Below are 19950 nucleotides of genomic sequence, written 5' to 3'. Positions count from 1 at the left end.
TAAAGAAAAGGCTGAGCAATCTGTCAGGGTTCCAAGGGTAGGAATGACCTGGGTCTTTGGGTTTTGTTAGCTGTGAAAAATTGGAACTTCAGGTTTCCTAGCCACTTTTGTCCTTTTCCTAAAAGAATATACAAAGGGCACCTTCTGGTGTATTCTTGCCTGGAATGGGGTGGGTAATTGGCAGCCCAGAAATTGCATGCAGCCCTAAGAGAAATATTGTGGTGCCTCCCAATGCTTTGCTTCTCTTTTTTTTTTAAACAATTCAAACGTAGCTGAATTAAGATTTTGAACAGAGTTTCACATCTATTTTATTTAAAAGAAACAAGTCGCTACCCCCATTCCAAAGGCTAAAAATGTTGAGTATGATTACTCCAATAACATCAATGCATCTCTACAGTGGCCTTAGTGATTCTCTGAGAATAATCATGATAAAATTGAGGCTCCAAAGAGAGACGGATGGTGAGATGGAGCTTAATACAGTTGTGACCCATCAGGATGCCTGGATGAGCTCTTCTCTTCCATGGTTTCAGGCAGAGAACCAAAAACAAATTATGAGTAGACTGCTGGATAGCGATGGTCAGGTGCTTTCAGAATTGCTGAACATAATTTGTGTATGATTTAGGTCTTCCCCACTCTGGATTTTTGCCTGTTCATACCTTATCTTGTGGCTCCACATTCTTACCCTGCCCTATCCTAGTCCCATAACTGGAAATGATTGACTGAATGCATACAAATAGTTCTCGACTTACAGCAGTTCACTGAAGTGACTGTTTGAAGTGACAAAAGTGACTTTTGACTATTTTTCACACTTATGACCATTGCAGCATCCCCATGGGCACATGATTTACATTCGGATGCTTGACAACTGACTCACATTTATCACGGTGTAGTGTCCTGGGGTCATGTGATCCCCTTTTGCGACCATCTGACAAGCAACGTCAATGGGGAAGACACATTCACCAACCATGTTACTAATTTAACAACTGCAATGATTCACTTAACAAACCTGTCAAGGAAAGTCGTAAAACAGGGCAAAACTCACTTAACCAATTTCTCACTTTGCAACATAAATTTTGGACTCAATTGGTGTCTTACGTTGAGGACTATCTGTACTTGAATGCCGGCATGCTCAAAATGTGAAAGGTAGAACAGGTAGAATCTAAAGTGCTCTTAAACTGGCAAATGCCATGTCTTATTATTTTCCACTTCTTCTCAGTTCCTTTACCAAGGTGGATATCATGGAGGTACACAAACGCACACACACTTTATGGCAGTGGCTTACCTCATTATATCGTATCTTGGTGGCTCATATTTATTTACTGCTGTTTTTCTCTCCACTCTCCCCACACGCACCTTGACCAGACATGGGAAGCTTTGAAGAGAAAGAGAAGCAGCAGAGTGTCTCCCATGGTGAAGCGGCCGTCATCCGTGCTCCCCGCATTGCCAGTTTCCCTCGTCCACAGGTCACGTGGTTCCGTGATGGGCGCAAAATCCCTCCCAGCAGTCGCATGTGAGTAAAGAACAAAAAAAAACCCACCACATTCTATGAAAAATACTGAGGTAAAAGATATTTCATAAGATGGCTGGATGCCGCTCACTTTTCTTTGGAGTAGAATCTTACAAGGTGGCTAGCCAATATTGGTAATAGCCCTAGACAACATGGAGGCTTTTGCACCTAAAAGACAGGAGAAGTGGCCCAGAAACAATGCCACCTTTGGTGATTTTCAGAACTCCTTATTATACCTGCTCTCGCTTCCCTTTCCACCTGAGAATCTTGCCTTTCATCCCTTGCTAATTACTCACCTGCTTCGGGAATTGTATCCACTCTGCCTCTGAGGTACCAGCAAGCACTATTTGCACACAGGTTCCATTCAGGTGGCTTGGCTGAAACAGCCATAGCTTTCTACTTTATTTAAATATACCACCATACATTATTGTTCCAGATGATGACAAGTGATGATTCTCATATTCCTGCTCCAATGAGTGGGACTTTGACCTGGAAGATGACTACAGGTAATCCTCGACTTACAACAGTTCATTTAGTGACTGTTCAAAGTTACAACGGCACTGAAAAAAGTGACTTATCACTGTTTTTCACACTTGTGACCGTTAAATCATCCCTGTGTCGCATGTTCAAAATTCATACGCTTGGCAAATGACTCATATTTATGACGGTTGCAGTGTCCCAGGGGTCATGTGATCCCTTCAGGACCTTCTGACAACTAAAGTCAATGGGGAAACCAGATTCACTGAACAACCGTGTTACTAATTTAACAACTGCAGGATTCACTTAACGACTGTGGCGGGAAAGGTCATAAAACAGGGGAAATCTCATTTAATAAATGTTTCATTTAGCAACATAAATTTTGGGCTCGATTGTGGTCGTAAGTGGAACACTGCCTGTATTTATATTATTAATGGAAGTAGTTTGTTTCACCATTAGTATGTGAGCCATCTCTACCCCCATTCTCCAAAGCCAATAAATAACGAATAACAAAGTAGTGAATGTGAGTAGTGAATGTGGGCAAAAAAGAACAAATACTGCAGGTAACTTACTCATATATTGCATTTTAAACTCAGTGTTTCCAGCTTGGTATCCTTGCTCTCTTGGCAAGCACAGAAGTGTGTCTTTCTCACCTCCTCCTCATTAGGTTGTTCTTCCCAGCTGTTGTGTTTCTTCCAAGAACCCTGATGGTTAATGAAGGGACTTAATACTCTCAGATCCAGAAACATCAACAGGGGGTCTAAAACCGATGCTGAAATCTTGATAGATGAACATGAGGTGAGGGCATGTGAGCAGTCTGATTATAGTCAGAAATACGATTTGCCTGATAAACTAATAAAAGAAAAAAAAATACGATCTGGCAACATATGCAGCAATCGGACTATTGTAGGCCAAGATGAAGTGCTCCAAGTCACGAGGTACATTTATAAACAAGCCCCCGAACATGGCCATTAAAAAAGATAACCTTCATCCCCAATGGAAAGTCATGAAGCAGACACATTAGCTGCCCTGTTTATCTGATGGCATCCTTGTCACGTCTAGTTTTAATGGAGAAAATGCAAGGGAAAGCAGCCAAATGTGTTCTTGTTAAACTAACATTAAAGATGTTCAACAGATGTCTTAGACTCATCACATTAAAATCTGGAGATAGACTTGATAAACTAATGGCTTTGTTTATCATGGAGAAAATGAATTTAAGCAAGAGAGAGGAGGAAGAGAGCTGTAAGGAGGGGCATCTGCTCGTCCTTACAAGCTGTAATGTTTGATTCAGGAAAAGAAGGGGGAAAATTGCCAAGACTCTCAATCTAGACAGATACATTCATAGTAAGATGCAGCAATACCCTAGCACAGCGGTGAAATCCACTTACCTTCGCTACCAGTTCAGGAACGGGAGCAGACAGGAGTATGCGCAGAGGGTCAAAAACAGGACGTAATAATGTCCCATTGGGTGGGCAGAGCCTCCCGCCGCCAGCGCTACCAATTTGCGCGAGCTGGATAGATCCATCCAGATTTCACCGCTGTCCTAGCAGCAAGAATATTTTTTTAAGAGGGGATGTTTTCCTAGCAGCTACCTCTCTCTTTATATGCTTGCAGACATTACTCACATAAAGGGTATGAAGGAAAGGGGTGTGGAGGCCAGTAACATTAATCCAGATATAAGGAAAGTATGACATTGAGAAAATTGTACATTTGTTTACTGTATTTGTTCCACAGTATGTGAATAATTATGCATCTTGCTGCAGATAGCGAATAGAGCTTTGTTCTTATGAGCAGCTTCTCTCCATATTTGTTCCATGGAATCCTTCATAGATTTCAATCAATCAATCAATCAGAATAGAGCTAGAAGGGATCTTGAAGGTCTTCTAGTTCAACCCCCTGCTCAAGCAGGAGACTCTATACCATTTCAGACAAATGGCTCTGCAGTCTCTTCTTTAAAACCTCCAGTGATGAAGCACCTACAACTTCTGAAGGCAAGCCATTCCACTGGTTAATTGTTCTCACTGTTAGGAAGTTTCTCGTCCATTCCAGGTCGCTTCTTTCTTTGATTAGTTTCCATCAATGGTTTCTTATCTTGCCTTCTGGTGCTCTGGAAAAATAAACTGACCCCCTCTTCTTTGTGGCAACCTCTCAAATATTGACAATAATAACACTGCTATCATGTCACTTCTAGTCCTTCTTTTCTCTAGACTAGCCCTACAACCATTCTTCATATGCTTATCCATTGGCCCCAAATGCAGTTCAGCAGTCAAAGTTAAACCACAATAAGTGGTGAGATTGCTCAGTTCTCTCACATAGGCTACCCTGTTTCCTCGAAAATAAGTCCTAGCATGATTTTTCAGGATGATGGTAATATAAGCCCTACCCTCCAAATAAGCCCGAGTTAAGATTGTCAGACAGATGGATGCATTTAGTACCATATTTCCCCGAAAATAAGACCTAACCAGAAAATAAGCCCGAATGCATCTTTTGGAGCAAAAATTAATATAAGACCCAGTCTTATTTTCAGGAAAACATGGTATCATAGGAGTGTATAAGTGTACATATTTGCAGTAGGTTTCTTTCTCCGAGGAGTTTCTTAGGATGCTCATTAGAGCAGCCAGTATGAAAGTGGACCCTACTTCATTGTAGTGAAAGGACTGTTGAGTTCCCTGGCAGAAAGCAACTGGTGTGAATTGAATGTAGAAAAAAAACTGTACAAAATTGCCTCCATGAGCTATGTTTGAACAAGTGAATGCCTCATTAAGGCATTCTCAAGGCAAAACATCAGTAAGATTGCTGTTGTAATTCTGGACTAATTTGTTTATAAGCTATGTCTCCCAAACACAATAAAAGCTGATTCATTTTTAAAATGTTGCTGATGGAAACATGCTTGTTTCTTTGTGGCTTGTGGAATTGTTCACCAAAATAGCAGCTCAGCAATTAACACTTTGACTCCATCTTCACCTACCTTGATATCCTGTTTTGTATGATCTACCCAACTATTTTTCAGGAGCCAAAGTGAAAGCTCCAATTACAGATATATGCAAAAATGTTTCTTTGTAATCTCTACTAGTCAGGCAAGTACATCTTAACTCTATCTCTGGGTCATGTGTAATGGTAGAATGATCCTGAGTTTCCCCCACATAGCAGAAATAGTACTTTTATTACTATTAGTAGTGGTTTCAAGACATTGAAGAAATGAAGAACATAGAATAATTTACAAATAATGATATATTTCTCCAGGAGCATGAAAACTCCCAAGAAGCAATTCAGTGACACAATATTGGATGGTTCTAAATGTGTGAACATTTAGATCATGGGTATCACAGTCTTGGAAGAGTGTAATGTATTGTTTCCCACCCAAAATTACTTCCTGGCGAGAAGTAGAAACAAGAAATATGTGATCAGATCTTCTCAGCAGTGCCAACTGAGTGTCTCTGAATAAGCAATTTGTATCTAGTGAATTTAGAACTTTGCATATATTACTTGATTCATAGAGAGCTCTCAATTACTTGAGAACAATATACGGTATAAAGACAGATAAATGACCACACCCTATATTCCACAGCTTATTTTTATGTATGCACAAAGCTCAGCATATTTAGTTCCATATAGTTTCAAAACAATGTACAAGCAAAGTTCTTAATCAGCTGAACTCCCTTAATATTTCCCCACTGGGATTCATCTGACTCCCACCCTGACTGCATTTTTAAAAAATCCCTGAAAACATGGCTCTTCCCACAGGCCTTAGTTTAGAGAGAGTGATGGGCCCTGGATATTTTAAATTTTAGATTGGTTGTTTTCTTCTAAGCATTTTGAGGTTTTCAATTTGTATTTTATTATTGCTTTTATTGTATGCCACCCAGAGTCTGTTAGAGTTGGATAGCCTTATGCAAATAAATAAATACATTTCTGTAAAAATAAATTAGCTTTAGTGTTGTGATCCCCTGCCACTACTTTTCCCACAATTTGCAACATCCAGATTTTGGATTTCATGATGAAAGGAAGATCAAATCTTCAAAATCTATTGTGAAGATACTGTTGCATTAGCACACATAATTATTATTTTGCTTGCCGTCGTTAATCTTTAATGTAGTTTTGTTGCATTCGTCGTTTGCTTGCTTTTTTTGCTATTATCGTAGTCCCTTATTTGTAAGCTGTTTAAAAGACTCTACTTGGAAACAATAGATTAAACAATAGATTCACATAATAGAGTCACTTCGTTACAACTGATTTAATTCTCTGGCATTCATTCATTCATTGTTTGCTTACTTGTGTCAGAAGCATCACAGTTAAAATAAGGTTTACTATATGACATAAAAATTAAAATATAAAATACAAAATGAAAATATGTACAAAGTAAAGAGATCTTGCCCAGAAACTAGAAACATTAATTGTGTCCTGTTGCACTGCCATGAGGTCCTCATGTGTAGGTGTAAATATTTGTTCATTTATAATAATGTACCATCAAAACTAGTTCATATTACTTACTAAAGTATTTAAATGTGGTATAGTATGTTCACTGCCAATACTTCATTGCTTGCTCATAATTTCCGTCCTCTTTACTTACTGTCTTGTAACTTTGTGTTTAAATGATACACTAGCGTTCTAATGTTAATAGTAATAAACAGTAGTAATAACAGGAAAAGCAGATAACTCAAAACTGTAGAAATGGTGGTGGACTTTAGGAAAAACCCTCCCATACTACCACCTCTTACAATACTAGACAACACAATATCAACAGTAGAGACCTTCAAATTTTTAGGTTCTACCATATCTCACGACCTAAAATGGACACCCAATGTCAAAAACGTCATCAAAAAAGCACAACAAAGAATGTTCTTTCTGTGCCAACTCAGAAAGCTCAAACTGTCCAAGGAGCTGCTGATAGAGTTCTACAGAGGAATTATTGAGTCTATCATCTGCACCTCTATAACTGTCTGGTTTGGTTCTGCAACCTAACAAGACAGACACAGACTTCAGAGAATAATTAGAGCTGCAGAAAAAACAATTACTAGCAACCAGTCTTCCATTGGGGACCTGTATACTGCACAAGTCAAAAAGAGGGCTGTGAAAATATTTAAAGACCCCTCGCAACCTGGACATAAACTGTTTCAACTCTTACCCTCAAAACGATGCTATAGAGCACTGCACACCAGAACAACTAGACACAAGAACAGTTTTTTCCCGAACGCCATCACTCTGCTAAACACATAATTCCCTCAACACTGTCAAACTATTCACTAGTCTGTAGTACTATTAATCTTCTCATCATTCCTATCACCCATCTCCTCCCACTTATGACTGTAACCTTGTTCCTGGTATCCTTAAGATTTATATTGACTGTTTCCCTATGACTATTATTAAGTGTTGTAACTTATGATTCTTGACGATGTATCTTTTCTTTTATGTACACCGAGAGCATATGCACTAAGACAAATTCCTTGTGTGTCCTATCACACTTGGCCAATAAAGAATTCTATAACAAGATTTCACAATAGCTAAGAACAAGAACATTAAAAATGGAGATGGAGAGACTAATTCTGGATGCACAAGATCAAGTCTGAAGAACAAATGCATACAAAGCTAGAATTGGGAAGACAGCAACAGATAGCAAATGCCATCTCTGCAAAGAATCTGAAGAAACAGTGAAATTGCCATCTTCTTGCAGTTAGCTGCTGCAAGAAGATGGCAAAATAACAGCATGACAAAGTAGGAACAATGATGCATTGGAATATTTGCAAGAAATGCTGTTTGTCTGCAAGCAAGAACAGGTGTGACCATAAAGCAGACAAAATAATAGAAAATGAAGAAGTTAAAGTGTTCTGGGATTTTAGAATTCAAACAGGCGAACAACTGCCAAATAACATCCCAGATTTAACAACTGTTGATAAAAAAAACAGAAATGTCCAGGCAGTACTTGGAGACAGCTGAATAGAAGAGAAAGAATTGAAGAAAATAACAAAATACAAAGGCCTGCATATAGAAGTAGAATATCTGTAGCAAAAGAAAGCAAAGATAGTGTCAGTAGTGATATGCATGTTGGGTGCAATCCCAAAATATCTGGAGCACCACCTGAATGGCATCGGCATTGACAAAATCACCCTTAGTCAATTACAAAAGGCAGCTTTATTTAGAACAGCTTACTTCCTGCGATGATGTAACGCCATGAAAAAATAACACCTGCCTATCTCAGGTCGTTGGGAAAGACTCAATAGTGGATAAAAGTGCCAAATACAATCTAAACATCTGGCTGACTGTGCGACAAACCACAATTAAAATTATTTTTAAACTGGAATGCTACTGGGATCATTAATATTAATGAATATTGATATATTATTCATAACTTAATATACACATCAATGAATAGTATATTTTAGGTGGCTTACCACCAATTTAAAAACAACAAAATAAAGCATTAAAATATTAAAAAAATGAATATCAACATTAAAATTGACTAAAAATCATCAAGGATGGTAAGGAAAGGAGCAAGATGTACATGGGATGGGATCTTATCTCAGTCCATTAGCCACACCCTCATTGAGGCTCCAGGCCAATCAGCAGAACCTAGTTTTCAAGCTCTGTATAGGTGATGCTGATAGGTCAACTTCAGTATTACATGTTTTATCAGTCTTCATGCCTGTCAAAAGATTTGTGCATACATCAACAATTTCAGAGTATCAATCAGTTATTTTGCATTTTGGAGCACCCTTTTCACATAGTCCAGAGATAATAATGTAACAATAAAGAATTTTCCCACGATGTTTGAGAAAGGAGGACTCCTTTTTCCAGAATTCCTTTTACACTCTGGTACCAGGGTATAGAAAAGGTGTGGCACCGTGGCTCAGCAGTTAAGATGCTGGGCTTGTTGGCTTGAAAGTTGGCAGCCCAGGTTTGAGACCTGAGCTCTATGTGATGAGCTGAGCTCTCGTCCTCACTCCAGCTCCTGCTAACCTAGCAGCTCAAAAGCATACAAATATGAGTAGATACATAGGTACCACTTTGTTGGGAAGGTAACAGTGGTCCATGACATCATGCTGGCCACATGATTATGGAAATGTATTCCAGCAGCACTGGCTCAATGACCTTGAAACAGAGATGAGCACTGTGCCTATAGTCGTAGCAGAGTAAAATCCACAGGGACTCCGTTACATTTTTATCAGCATATTGGCCAGCAGCTTGGTAGGTGAATAACATAATCCCCTCAAATTAGTAGAAAAGCTAAATCAATTCCAGTCTCTAATGGAAATATTATATTTTAAAAACCAAGTATTAAGGTTTTATGGTAGCAGGGTGGGAGGCAGCAGTTCCTAAGGAAGAAACTGTCATGTTATAAATGTATCTCAAACATCTAAGACCATCAAACAACCTACCCCAAATATTCATTACTTTGAGAAAGTGGGTTTAAAAGCTAGAATGTAAACATTGAGAATCTGTATCAATCTGTGACATCTTGGAGCCATAATGGGTGTTCAACTGTTGTATATCAGGCTTCATTCGTGTCTTCAGTAACGATTCTAGTTTAGATGAACCATATCTTTGAGTCTGCCAAGGCTAGCTGAGAAGTTAGACTACAAGGTGTAAGTGTATGGAGACTAGTGAGTTACTACCAAGGCTGAGTGTGAAGCCTGACACAAGCAGAATAAAGCTCAGGAATGGTTGGTTTCTGGTAAAGATAAATCACAGAGTTAGCAGTTTGTCTGGAATCAACACAGACAAGGAACTTGCAAGCCACAACCTGGATACTTTATCAGCTGTTCAAAATCAGTAATAGACATTGCAAAGGAACTGGAACTAGAATGTTGGAGGTTGTCTCTTCAGTTTGTGTTTAGCATAGGGCTAAAGAAATAAAACAATCCCATATGCAACGTATTTGTGCAGGTTCTTGCAAAGGGAAGGAGAGGTGAGAACTGACTTCATCTCATACAAACGCACAAATATTTTAAGGAGAATATTAATTCAATTCCATTAAAAAAATTAACATCTTGGGGGCACAAATATACTCATCTTCTATTTGCACAGATAGTAGAAAAGCCCATATTCTTAAAAAAAAAAATCCAAAAGAGAATATTTGTGCCACTTTAGAGTCAACACTTACCCCGGTGCTAAGTTTCTCTCACATACACAAACACACAGCTGTGAAAACACGTGTGTAACATCTATTACATCTCAGATCTATTATACAAGGAATGATCTGAGTGATTTTCCATGTGTGTGAAGGCAGTTTTGAAGAGTTCTTTCATAGCAAATCTAATGGTAAAATATATTGTAATTCCTCTCCCCCAGAAGATTTTATAGTTCCAGAAGATCAGATCATTCTTCAAAAAGAAAAAGAAAACTATTAATCTATGAACATCCAACCTGTTCCCTCTCTTGAGTGTGTAGCTACCAAGATAATTTAAAGACAGGCAAAGGAAATGAGAAATATATTTTAATTGCTTTTCATTCAAGGTGAAAGTAGTTTCACTATTTTGCAAATGTTTAGTTTATGCATTGTAGTCAGCTAATCTTCAGAAACCAACTGTATGTTTGATTTTAAATATATATATATAGTGATTTTATTAAAAAATTACAATTATGACGATAAACTAATACAAATTTAAAACAAATAGAAAATAACAATATAATAAAGAAATATGTGTGTGTATACACACACACACACACACATACACACACAGAGTATGTCTATGGAGATTTTCAGTCATCCAGATCATGATTGTCCCAAAGGTGTTTTTTCAAGAGGCAACTGGACTTTCTGACACATAGTTACATATTCTGATATGTACAGATACCATTTGTGTGTGTGTGTGTGTGTGTGTGTGTGTGTGAGAGAGAGAGAGAGAGAGAGAGAGAGAGAGAGAGAGAGAGGGAGAGAGAGAGAGAGAGAGAGAGAGAGAGAGAGATTCAGGCTCATCATTAGTATAGCTAGTCCTTGATTTACAATAGTTTATTTAATGATGGTTCAAAGTCACAAGTCAAAGTTGGAAAAAAATTATTTATAACCTGTCCTCAAACTTAACAGTCATTGCACAACCCCCATGGTCAACTGATCACAATTCGGGCACTTGGCAACCAGTTCACATTTACAACTGGTTGCAGCATCCTGCAGTCACATGATTTTGTGACTTTTCCAGCCAGTTTCCAACACGCAACATCAATTAGGGAAGCCAGATTGACCTAAAATCTGCATGGTTCACTCATTGACCACAATAAAAATAGTCATAAAATGGGATCCAGTCACATGATGATTCACTTAACAACCACATGACATAGTGACTGAAATGCCAATCCCAATGGTGGTCATAAATCAAGGACCTGTACTCTGTTATCCTAATATTGTGACGTTTTATATATTTATGTAGCAAAAATGCATACCACAAATCATTCTCCAAATGCTATTTCTCTCTTAGTGTTCCCATTTCTCCATAGGTTACTTATATAGCAGCCTTTTAATTATTGTGTTTAATGCACACCCGCTTAATTTTAAATGTTCCAATCTAGTGGTCTTACAGGTTGTTGCAGGTGGGAGTGATTTAAAGTTGTGTAAGTGGTTATGTGACATTTTCTTTGCAATCTGCTTCGATATCTGGTTAGAGAATGGCAATTAGAGAAAGAAGGATATTTTTCCAAATCTCACCCCCTCCCCCAGGCATTTTTCAATGCATATCTATGCTGCTCTGAACAATCATATAATATTTATTTTGAAATGTTCATTATTTCATATCTGCAGATGTGTGCAGCTATGCATGCAATTTCCAGGCTTAAAACAAATGCCAACTTGAAATAGCAGCATGATTTCCTGTTTCTTCTGTAATTTCAGTTTCTATCCTATGGTTTATGGCATATGCTTTCAGTAGAAACTCTAATGATAAAAAGCAGGTGATCCTTCCAACTTAGTTAGTTTTTCCACAGTTTCAACACCATATATTGATTGGTGCATGATGTACAATTTCATTATAGCAAAGTACAGTACATTTAATAACTTGAATCCACAGAGGAACAAATATGTATATACATCTCAATAGACAGACAGACAGACAGACAGACAGACAGACAGACAGACAGACACATACATACTAGATAGATAGATAGATAGATAGATAGATAGATAGATAGATAGATAGATAGATAGATAGGAGGTTGGTTGGTTGGTTGGTTGGTTGGTTGATAGTATTTGAACTCTAAATTATAGCATGGCTGTACTTCAGAAGCAAAGAGGTTCCTGCCTTCCTGGATCCTGTAATCAAGTAATTCTGTGGTAGATTACTCAGTTCCAGTAGTGGCTTTTGTTTATTTTCAGTGGTGAAAAAATAAAAGCCAATACAAAACCAAAAAGTTTGCTTACTGGAATGCCTGGGGAAAAAACTGATTTGTATACCTTTCAGAAATTGGAGCAAGGAGTCAGTAAGTACATAGTCAGGAAAAGAGAGAGATTGGAGTCACTTTTATCTGAACATGGAAAGCCGTGAAAGCCAACAGCTTCCTAAAGGAACAACCCAAGTTCAGCATTCCGACAGTGGATTGTAATGCAATATGGGATGACTGCAGTGGTGGGTTACCCCTGGTTCGGACTGGTTTGCAAGAACCGCTAGTAAAACTGACGAGAGGCCCCGCCCACCACCCCAGATGTTGTCATCAGTGATCTGCGCATGCGCAGAAGCAAGGCACACACGTGATCCCATTGCGAACCGGTAGTAAAGATAAGTAGAATCCACCACTAGATGACTGGTGTATTCTCTGCTGAAAACTTTTAAATCAGGTGTATCTTCCTAGGCTAGTTATTACAAGGAAAAGTTTGAGAGCTCATGTAGGATGAATAGGAAAGCGCAAACACTTTTAACAATGTAACTTAGAACCTTTTATCCTTGATACATATCCGGTGCTAAATCCACTTTTTTTCTCCATCCAGAGCTATCACGCTGGAGAACACACTGGTGATCTTGTCAACGGTGGCCCCTGATGCTGGAAGATACTATGTGCAAGCTGTAAATGACAAGAATGGAGACAATAAAACCAGCCAGCCCATCGTGCTCACTGTGGAGAGTAAGTGCTCTTTTGGGTGAAAAATGGGGAAAGGGCTTTTGGATTCCAGCTGACTGATTTTCTGAAAAGGTTCATCTGTCTTTTTAGCAGCAGTCTGGTAGATATCAATTCAGTTGGGGCAGGAGAAAAATCGTGTACCTGCTCCATGTGTGCCAGTGCTTCTTTGCAGCGGAAGAGCAAACTACAACATCAAGCTATCTACTGTGGAACAAATATAACAGTGTTATTGTTATTGTCATAAACACCAACATCATTCATCCCATCTAGACGATATTTTTCAGAGTATAAGATGCACCTTAGTTTTTAGGGAGGAAAATAAGAAAAAAGCTGATTGGCAGATGGATCAGCCTCCCAGAATACCCCCAATCAGCTGTTTCCAGAGGTGAATTTTAGCAACAGGTTCGTTGGTTGTGAGCTCTGTGCCTTGCTTTTTTTTTTTCTGCCTCTGAAACTTCTGAAACTCTGTTTCAGAAAAAACTTTTTTTTTCTGTCTCTGAAACAGCTTCAGAAAAAAAGCCTCTGAAGCTCTGTTTGGGGGCTTCTTTTCTGAAGCTTCTTTTCTGATGCTTTTTCAGCCTCTGAAACCTCCCTTTGAGAAGCTGGGCGGGGCTACATTCAGAGTATAAGACGCACCAGATTTTCACCCTCTTTTTTGGGGGGAAAAAGGTGCGTCTTATACTCCAAAAAATACAGTATTTTAATTTTCTATATGAAGCAGCTAGTAGGTCATGCTCGGGCCCATTCAAGTGAAGCTAGGACTTTAATTTACTTTAACATCCAGTGAATCCTCTCTCAATCTGCTTATAGAGAAATGCAACTTTTCCAGACCGGGGGGGACAGCTGAGTGATCGAGATATCAGCCTTTGAGTATTATAGATGAAGGTTCTGTTCTTCCCAGGAAGAATCAGAGAGAGTTTGACAGTCCTGCACCTTGTAGAGACAACATTGGTGCACACAACATATGCTACAAAGGAATTGGCAACCTTGAGGGGTGCTTTGGCCATCTTTTAAGCGATCCTGGTGAAAATTGAGTTACAGAAGGGAATGGCTGGAGATGGTTTTGTCTTCTTCCCCAAAACAGTCAGCTCCCAAACAATTATTTAAGGAGCTGTGGAGAAGAAATCTTATGCAGAGTCTTTCCTCCACATTTTGTTTTTTAATACTGTCATAGAACAAGGAGATGGGCAGCGTGTGCTGGATAGCAACAGAAGTCAGAGCACCAACGAGGTCATTGCATTGACAATAAATCATAAAAGCAAATATGAGGGCTGCATGATTGATGGACTATATGTTGCTGGGACATGTCCTAGAACTTTGAGACACTGCCCGCACTTGACGATGCAATTGTTCGTTGTCATTGTGCTTTCTGCAAGGAACGAAAATGTGTATAAGATTGCAGCCTGAATCTCTTGTCAGTTTAAGGATCTAGAAGGGCTGTCTGAATAAATGCCAGCCACACCGTTTCAAGAGGCTAGCACAGTACAAATTACTTTAAACCTAAGTGCTGCAGCTAAGTGGGAGGAGGGCTGAAGTTTATGCCTTGCTTATTTTCTGGTGAACCAATGGTCCCTAAAGCTCAGTTTTGTTGCCATTGTCTCTTTGCACCTGGCTTCTCTGATGCTTCTGCTGGCTCGGGCCCAGATTTAATTTGCAGTAAATCTCTGGCAAAGCAGCTGGTGCTGACTAAACATTTCTACGGGCTCTGAATTTATTTAGACACTTTGGGCCGAGAGCTAGGAGGCTTTCATTACATCACCAGCTTAGGCCCCCATTCCTACCCCTGTATCGGCTTTCTTGGTAGCAGAGTGCTTGGCTGCAGAACTGAGCCTGGGAATCTGCATGGCTATAGCCTCTGTAAGGTCTCTAAAGGGAATTCTCCCAGGACATGTGAATCCTCTTTCCCTCTGGATGATGTTTATTTCACAGCTGTTTTATGTCTCCCGGATTTGGCTTTATATCCCTTTCCCCCTCTTTGCCCCATTAATTTGAAGAGCTGTACCTCAGAGTGCAATAAACACCATAGTGCATGCCTTTATGGATTCAGCTATATCAGCAACTTGCAATGGTAGTCAAGAACGGGAGGAGCAGGGGGGAGTTACCACAGCAATTATTTTATTTTATGCACTTACCCTGTTGCAGCTTCTCTTGCTGCTGCTTTCTCTCTTCCCCTCCTTTCCCTTCCAATGCCAATTGCCGATGCCCAGCTACAGATCACAGCAGGTGGCAGGATTTAGCAGAAGGTTATGGGGAAGGTAGGTATGGAATCTTAATATTGTTTTCAAAGATTTCAGCTCTCCAAGCTGCATGGTGGAAGCTAAAGTCCTGCCCTGTAAGACACCTTCATCTTGCTGACTTTGATGGGAGAGCTTGCGTGTGCTCCATCACTAAGCGAATGGGCAAACCAGTCTCCAACAAAGTCTGATGCCTTCTCCCTCCCTCTCCTGGAAGTGCCACTGTCACTCACACCTTTCAGGTGTTTGATGTGACTCAAAAGCTGCATGCAGAACAGTCAGCACCCTTCAGCGGCACTTGAAACGCGAGAAGTCATACCACCTTCTGCTGCACGATTTCTGCTTCTTTGCTGTTTTATTCTTCTGAATGGGAGTTTTAAGAAGGGAAATAGGGTCTCTGCTCACTATCAGGAAGGAAAAGTCAGCCCAGGGGAGCAAAACAGGAGAAGAAAAGAGAAGAATTAGAGATAATTGGGTTAAATGAGATACAGGGTCTGCAACTGGTGTTTCTTGTCTCTACTAAGTGTACATTGCTACAGTGGCCTGGTAGGTGAACAGTCGGACCAGGTATGTATCATCTAAGAAAGAAGGTTGGGCCAAAAGAGAGAAATAAATAGTAATCAGGTAGAACAAGATAAACTTCTTAAGCAGTGCAGTTTAATCTGCAGTGATTTCTGTTTGCACAGTCAAACCACATCCTGCTTCAACCAGCCTTAAGCAAAAAGCTCGGTGGGACATTACTTCCCTTCTCTCCTGTGAGATTTCAGCTGTCATTTCTTACATACTCCAAATCAATCTTTCCAAATGATCTTTCTAAATGCATTCCCACTTGATATCCTCCCAATATGTTGTAGCAAGAGCCATGGTGGCGCAGTGGTTAGAATGCAGTATTGCAGTTCAATTCTCACCAGGCTCAAGGTTGACTCAGCCTTCCATCCTGCCGAGGTCGGTAAAATGAGGACCCAGATTGTTGGGGGCAATATGCTGACATTTGTAAACCACTTAGAGAGGGCCGTAAAGCATTATGGGGCAGTATATAAGTCTAGTGCTATGGCTAGCTACAACCTGTGTAAATCAAGTTGTGGGAAGTTGGAAGAAGTTCAGTTAGAATAGATTTGCAACCAATAATAGTATCTATTTTCTGAGCTCTCACCTAATCATGGCACAGATATATATACACTTGGACTTTTCACGGGTAAATCTTGGATGCATCAGACACTCCTGCAAGATGGCTGCAAAAATATTTTGGACAGACAGAGTCAAAGTTTGTAGGAGGACTAGTTGATGGTGCTATATGTCACACAGTCATGGAAAGAAGAACGTTAGGAATATACAAGAACGGTGCGGCATGGTGCTAAATCTGGAAATCTTATAGGAAGACTAGCTATGTGAGATGGAAATGTTCAGGAGGAGTGGTAAAGCTTTTCTATACAATGAAAATCAGTTCCAAAATGTGAATTAAGAAGTATACATAGTGAGCATTTATCATATATAAGCATATATGTGTAACAAATTTATGTGTAACAAATGAACTACTAACTGGTACACTGTTAACATTTTTTTCACAGATGTAGGCGGTCCAGCTGACCCCATTGCTCCAACCATCATCATTCCACCACGCAACACTAGCGTAATCTCTGGTACTTCTGAAGTGACTCTGGAGTGTGTGGCCAATGCTAGGTAAGTCTGCCTGACTCCTATGCTCTGTGACTTGTGACTCCAAATTCCAATGAGGGCGCTTCTGTATACTCCATGTCCCATGGCATGAAAAAAGCCCATTAACTGCTTCCCAAGGGCATGAATGTCTGAGCTCAATGTTCTCCCAGCCCACTGCAAATTCAGCCCCCAACCACCTTTTATTGCTCAACTCTAAAAAGAACCCTACAGGTTCTTGCCAGCAATATTGTACCAAAGAGTCATTCTGCAACAAATCATCCCAAGGTAAATTTGGGGATGGAGGCCCACCTTGCCCCAGTTGGCCCCATGAGGCTATTATCGGCCCACACTTGACATGATGGCAGGCCACAGTCTTTTATGGCCATTGGTGAAAGTCGGTATTTCTCATTGTGCCAATGAGAAATACCTTTCTTACCAACCCATTGAAAGGGGTCCATTCTCACAAGCTTCTCTGCTAACCAGGCCACTCATCAAGCTACACATCATCTGGAAGAAGGGCGGGATTCCAGTATCCAGTGGCATCAGTGACTACAACCGGCGGTTGACCATCCTTAATCCCTCCCTAAGCGACAGCGGCTACTATGAATGTGAAGCTGTGTTGCGCAGTAGCAGCGTACCCTCTGTGGTTCGAGGAGCTTATCTTTCTGTGCTGGGTAAGAAGAAGAACCTTTGCTTAGTTTCTTTGCCTAAAGGGACTACTCACCAATTGGGCAACTACATCAGGTTCAGCTGTTGCCGTCAGCCAGTCAAAGCATTTCCCTAATCACTGAGTGTTTCTTTTCCATCTATGATGTGATATTAGTCATTCCTTAAAGTCATACCCCTGTTCAGACTCAGTGTCAAGCAACCATCCTGTTTTTATTATCCTATGTCTGATAACATGCCAGACTTTATTTATTGATTGATTGATTGATTCGATTTATATGCCGCCCTTCTCCGGAGACTCAGGGCGGCTTACAATGCGTTAAGCAATAGCCTTCATATTTTTGTATATACCTGCTTAGTAGGGCTTTCGGCCCCCCCTAAGCAGTGTTCTTTTTTATACAAAGTCAGCTTTGCATTTCAAATGATTTAAAATGGTGGTTTGACATATAGGACATTGCATTTGGATAGTGGAAAATCAAGACAGGATGTATCAGTTTTGCTACCCTTGCAGATATGAGCCTAAAGACTCACTGGCATCATGTCCACCCAGTTACTCTGAGTGTAACTCCATACATCCTCCTAACTTTAGCTTGACATGATGCAGTTGTCTTCCTATCCCCATTTTAGAGCCAAGGATAAGTTACCTTTGGGTTTTTCTCATCCAATGTGGAAGTCATATTTCCCATCTTCTCCCGGTCCATTGCACACAATATTTGGCACTTGGTGGTAACTGAACTGGTGATGTGGCAGGGGCTGAAATCTGCTCAACTCCTACTAGCTACTTTTAGCTGAGATAGGCACGGCCCTTCCTCTTCTGCATTGTGTAATGACAACCTCCACAACTTTCTTGTAACTTGAGCCAGTACTATCTTCATGCACAACCTATGAAGTCATATTTTATTCTCCTAGATCACTTACATTATGTCCAAGTTCTAGAATCCTACAATGAAGTGGCATAAAAGTTCTGACTATATATAATATTTTCCTAATATCCTCCTTCCCTCACAGCATTTACTTCTTTACAGCAAGGAAGTTTTCCTTTGCAGATCCCCCTTCCCCAATGTGAACTCAATCTGCCCCAGCTCATGCTAGCAGGTCAAGCATGTGCACCACAGGAGGAGAACTCCCTTCTTTTAGCCAGTACTCCTCTCATCAGCATATCTGATGGCAAATTCTTCAAGAGATTTAAGACAGAAGAGCAAGCATCTTCTTTCCCCTCAGATCCACTACACCGATTGCTAATCTGCTGACAAAATGGAGCAAAATAATCTACAAGAAAAATTAGAGTCGGGCTAGATAAGAACAGTTCCACACACACCCCCACCCACCCCCCCAAAAAAAGATAGGCAGAGAGCCCATATAAGGACCTCAGAAGACTTAAACAAGAAAAGAAGTGGAAATGAAAAGATATTAATCAAAAATGCTCTTACTGAAGGGATCAGATAAGTTAGAGAAGGAGGATGTGTCGATAGATAAGAATCCAAAGAACAAAATGTGGCTCATGGTCAAATGTTGCCTCTTCCCCAGTCCACACTAGGAAGAGTGATTGGTAGAAGTATTTCTTCCTGATAGGAATTCCACAGATCATGACACTTAACTTGTCCTGAAATAAAATATTGGAACAGGTGGCCACTTGCTGGTCCTATTATGAAGGCGGAATAATGACCAGCAAATAGAGCAAATAATGCTAGTATATACTTTTGTGTCCCCTTAAAGACTGGAGGAAAGCAAATAATGGGTCACCTGCCTGTATCCATAATATCTTCTAGAGTCATCCAATCATTGTTATGCCAAAAAGACAATAATGAGGGCAGGCTTTCTATCACTTCAATAGTGACTCGTGAAGATGGTGTACAACACTAGTGGGGAAATGGCCTGAGTCTTATTTAAGTGGAAGTCAAGTTATATTTGTTCTTTAACAACAAACTTAATAAAACCCATTCAGCAGAAATAATGTACGAAGTTATGGAAACATCTTGTGTGGAGTTGTAGTGTGAAGCCATCTACCCCAGGGGTGTCAAACTCAATTTCACTGAGGGCCGCACCAGGGTTATGTTTGACCTCAGGGAGGGCAGGGGGGGGGGCATGGCCAGCTCGACGTCGCTCATTGAGGCTCTGTTTTCAGCTGTGATGGCTTCCTGGAGCCCTCCGCGCGCAGCCTCCCTGGGCAGTTTTCATTGGGAGAAGGCTCCAGAAGGCCATTGCAGCGAAAAATAGAGCCCGGGCAGGCTGCATGTGGCCTCCCTGAGCACCACTTTTACTGGCAGAGGTTTGCAGGAGGCCATCGCAGCCAAAAACAGAGTCCAGGAGGGCTGCACACAGCCTTCCCGAGCTCTTGTTTTCGCTGGCAGAGGCACCGCAGGCCAGTCC

The 19950-nt window shown here is 40.3% G+C and overlaps 1 protein-coding gene across 2 annotated transcripts in view; it reads left to right on the top strand.

Annotated features, from left to right (window-relative positions):
- Positions 1-19950, top strand: part of SDK2 (sidekick cell adhesion molecule 2) — a 418564-nt gene that overhangs the window by 317248 nt on the left and 81366 nt on the right. For both annotated transcript variants that reach the window (XM_060688791.2, XM_060688790.2), the window contains exons 4-7: positions 1363-1510; positions 12894-13027; positions 16827-16938; positions 17398-17588. In XM_060688791.2, the coding sequence (XP_060544774.2) occupies positions 1363-1510; positions 12894-13027; positions 16827-16938; positions 17398-17588 (585 nt within the window). The remainder of the gene's footprint in view (positions 1-1362; positions 1511-12893; positions 13028-16826; positions 16939-17397; positions 17589-19950) is intronic.

Source organism: Pantherophis guttatus, chromosome 2 (genome assembly GCF_059756535.1).
Source record: "Pantherophis guttatus breed Tessera chromosome 2, ASM5975653v1, whole genome shotgun sequence".
Lineage (NCBI taxonomy): Eukaryota > Metazoa > Chordata > Lepidosauria > Squamata > Colubridae > Pantherophis > Pantherophis guttatus.
The sequence above is the reverse complement of the archived record's forward strand: the minus strand, read 5'-3'. Positions and strand labels throughout refer to the sequence as shown.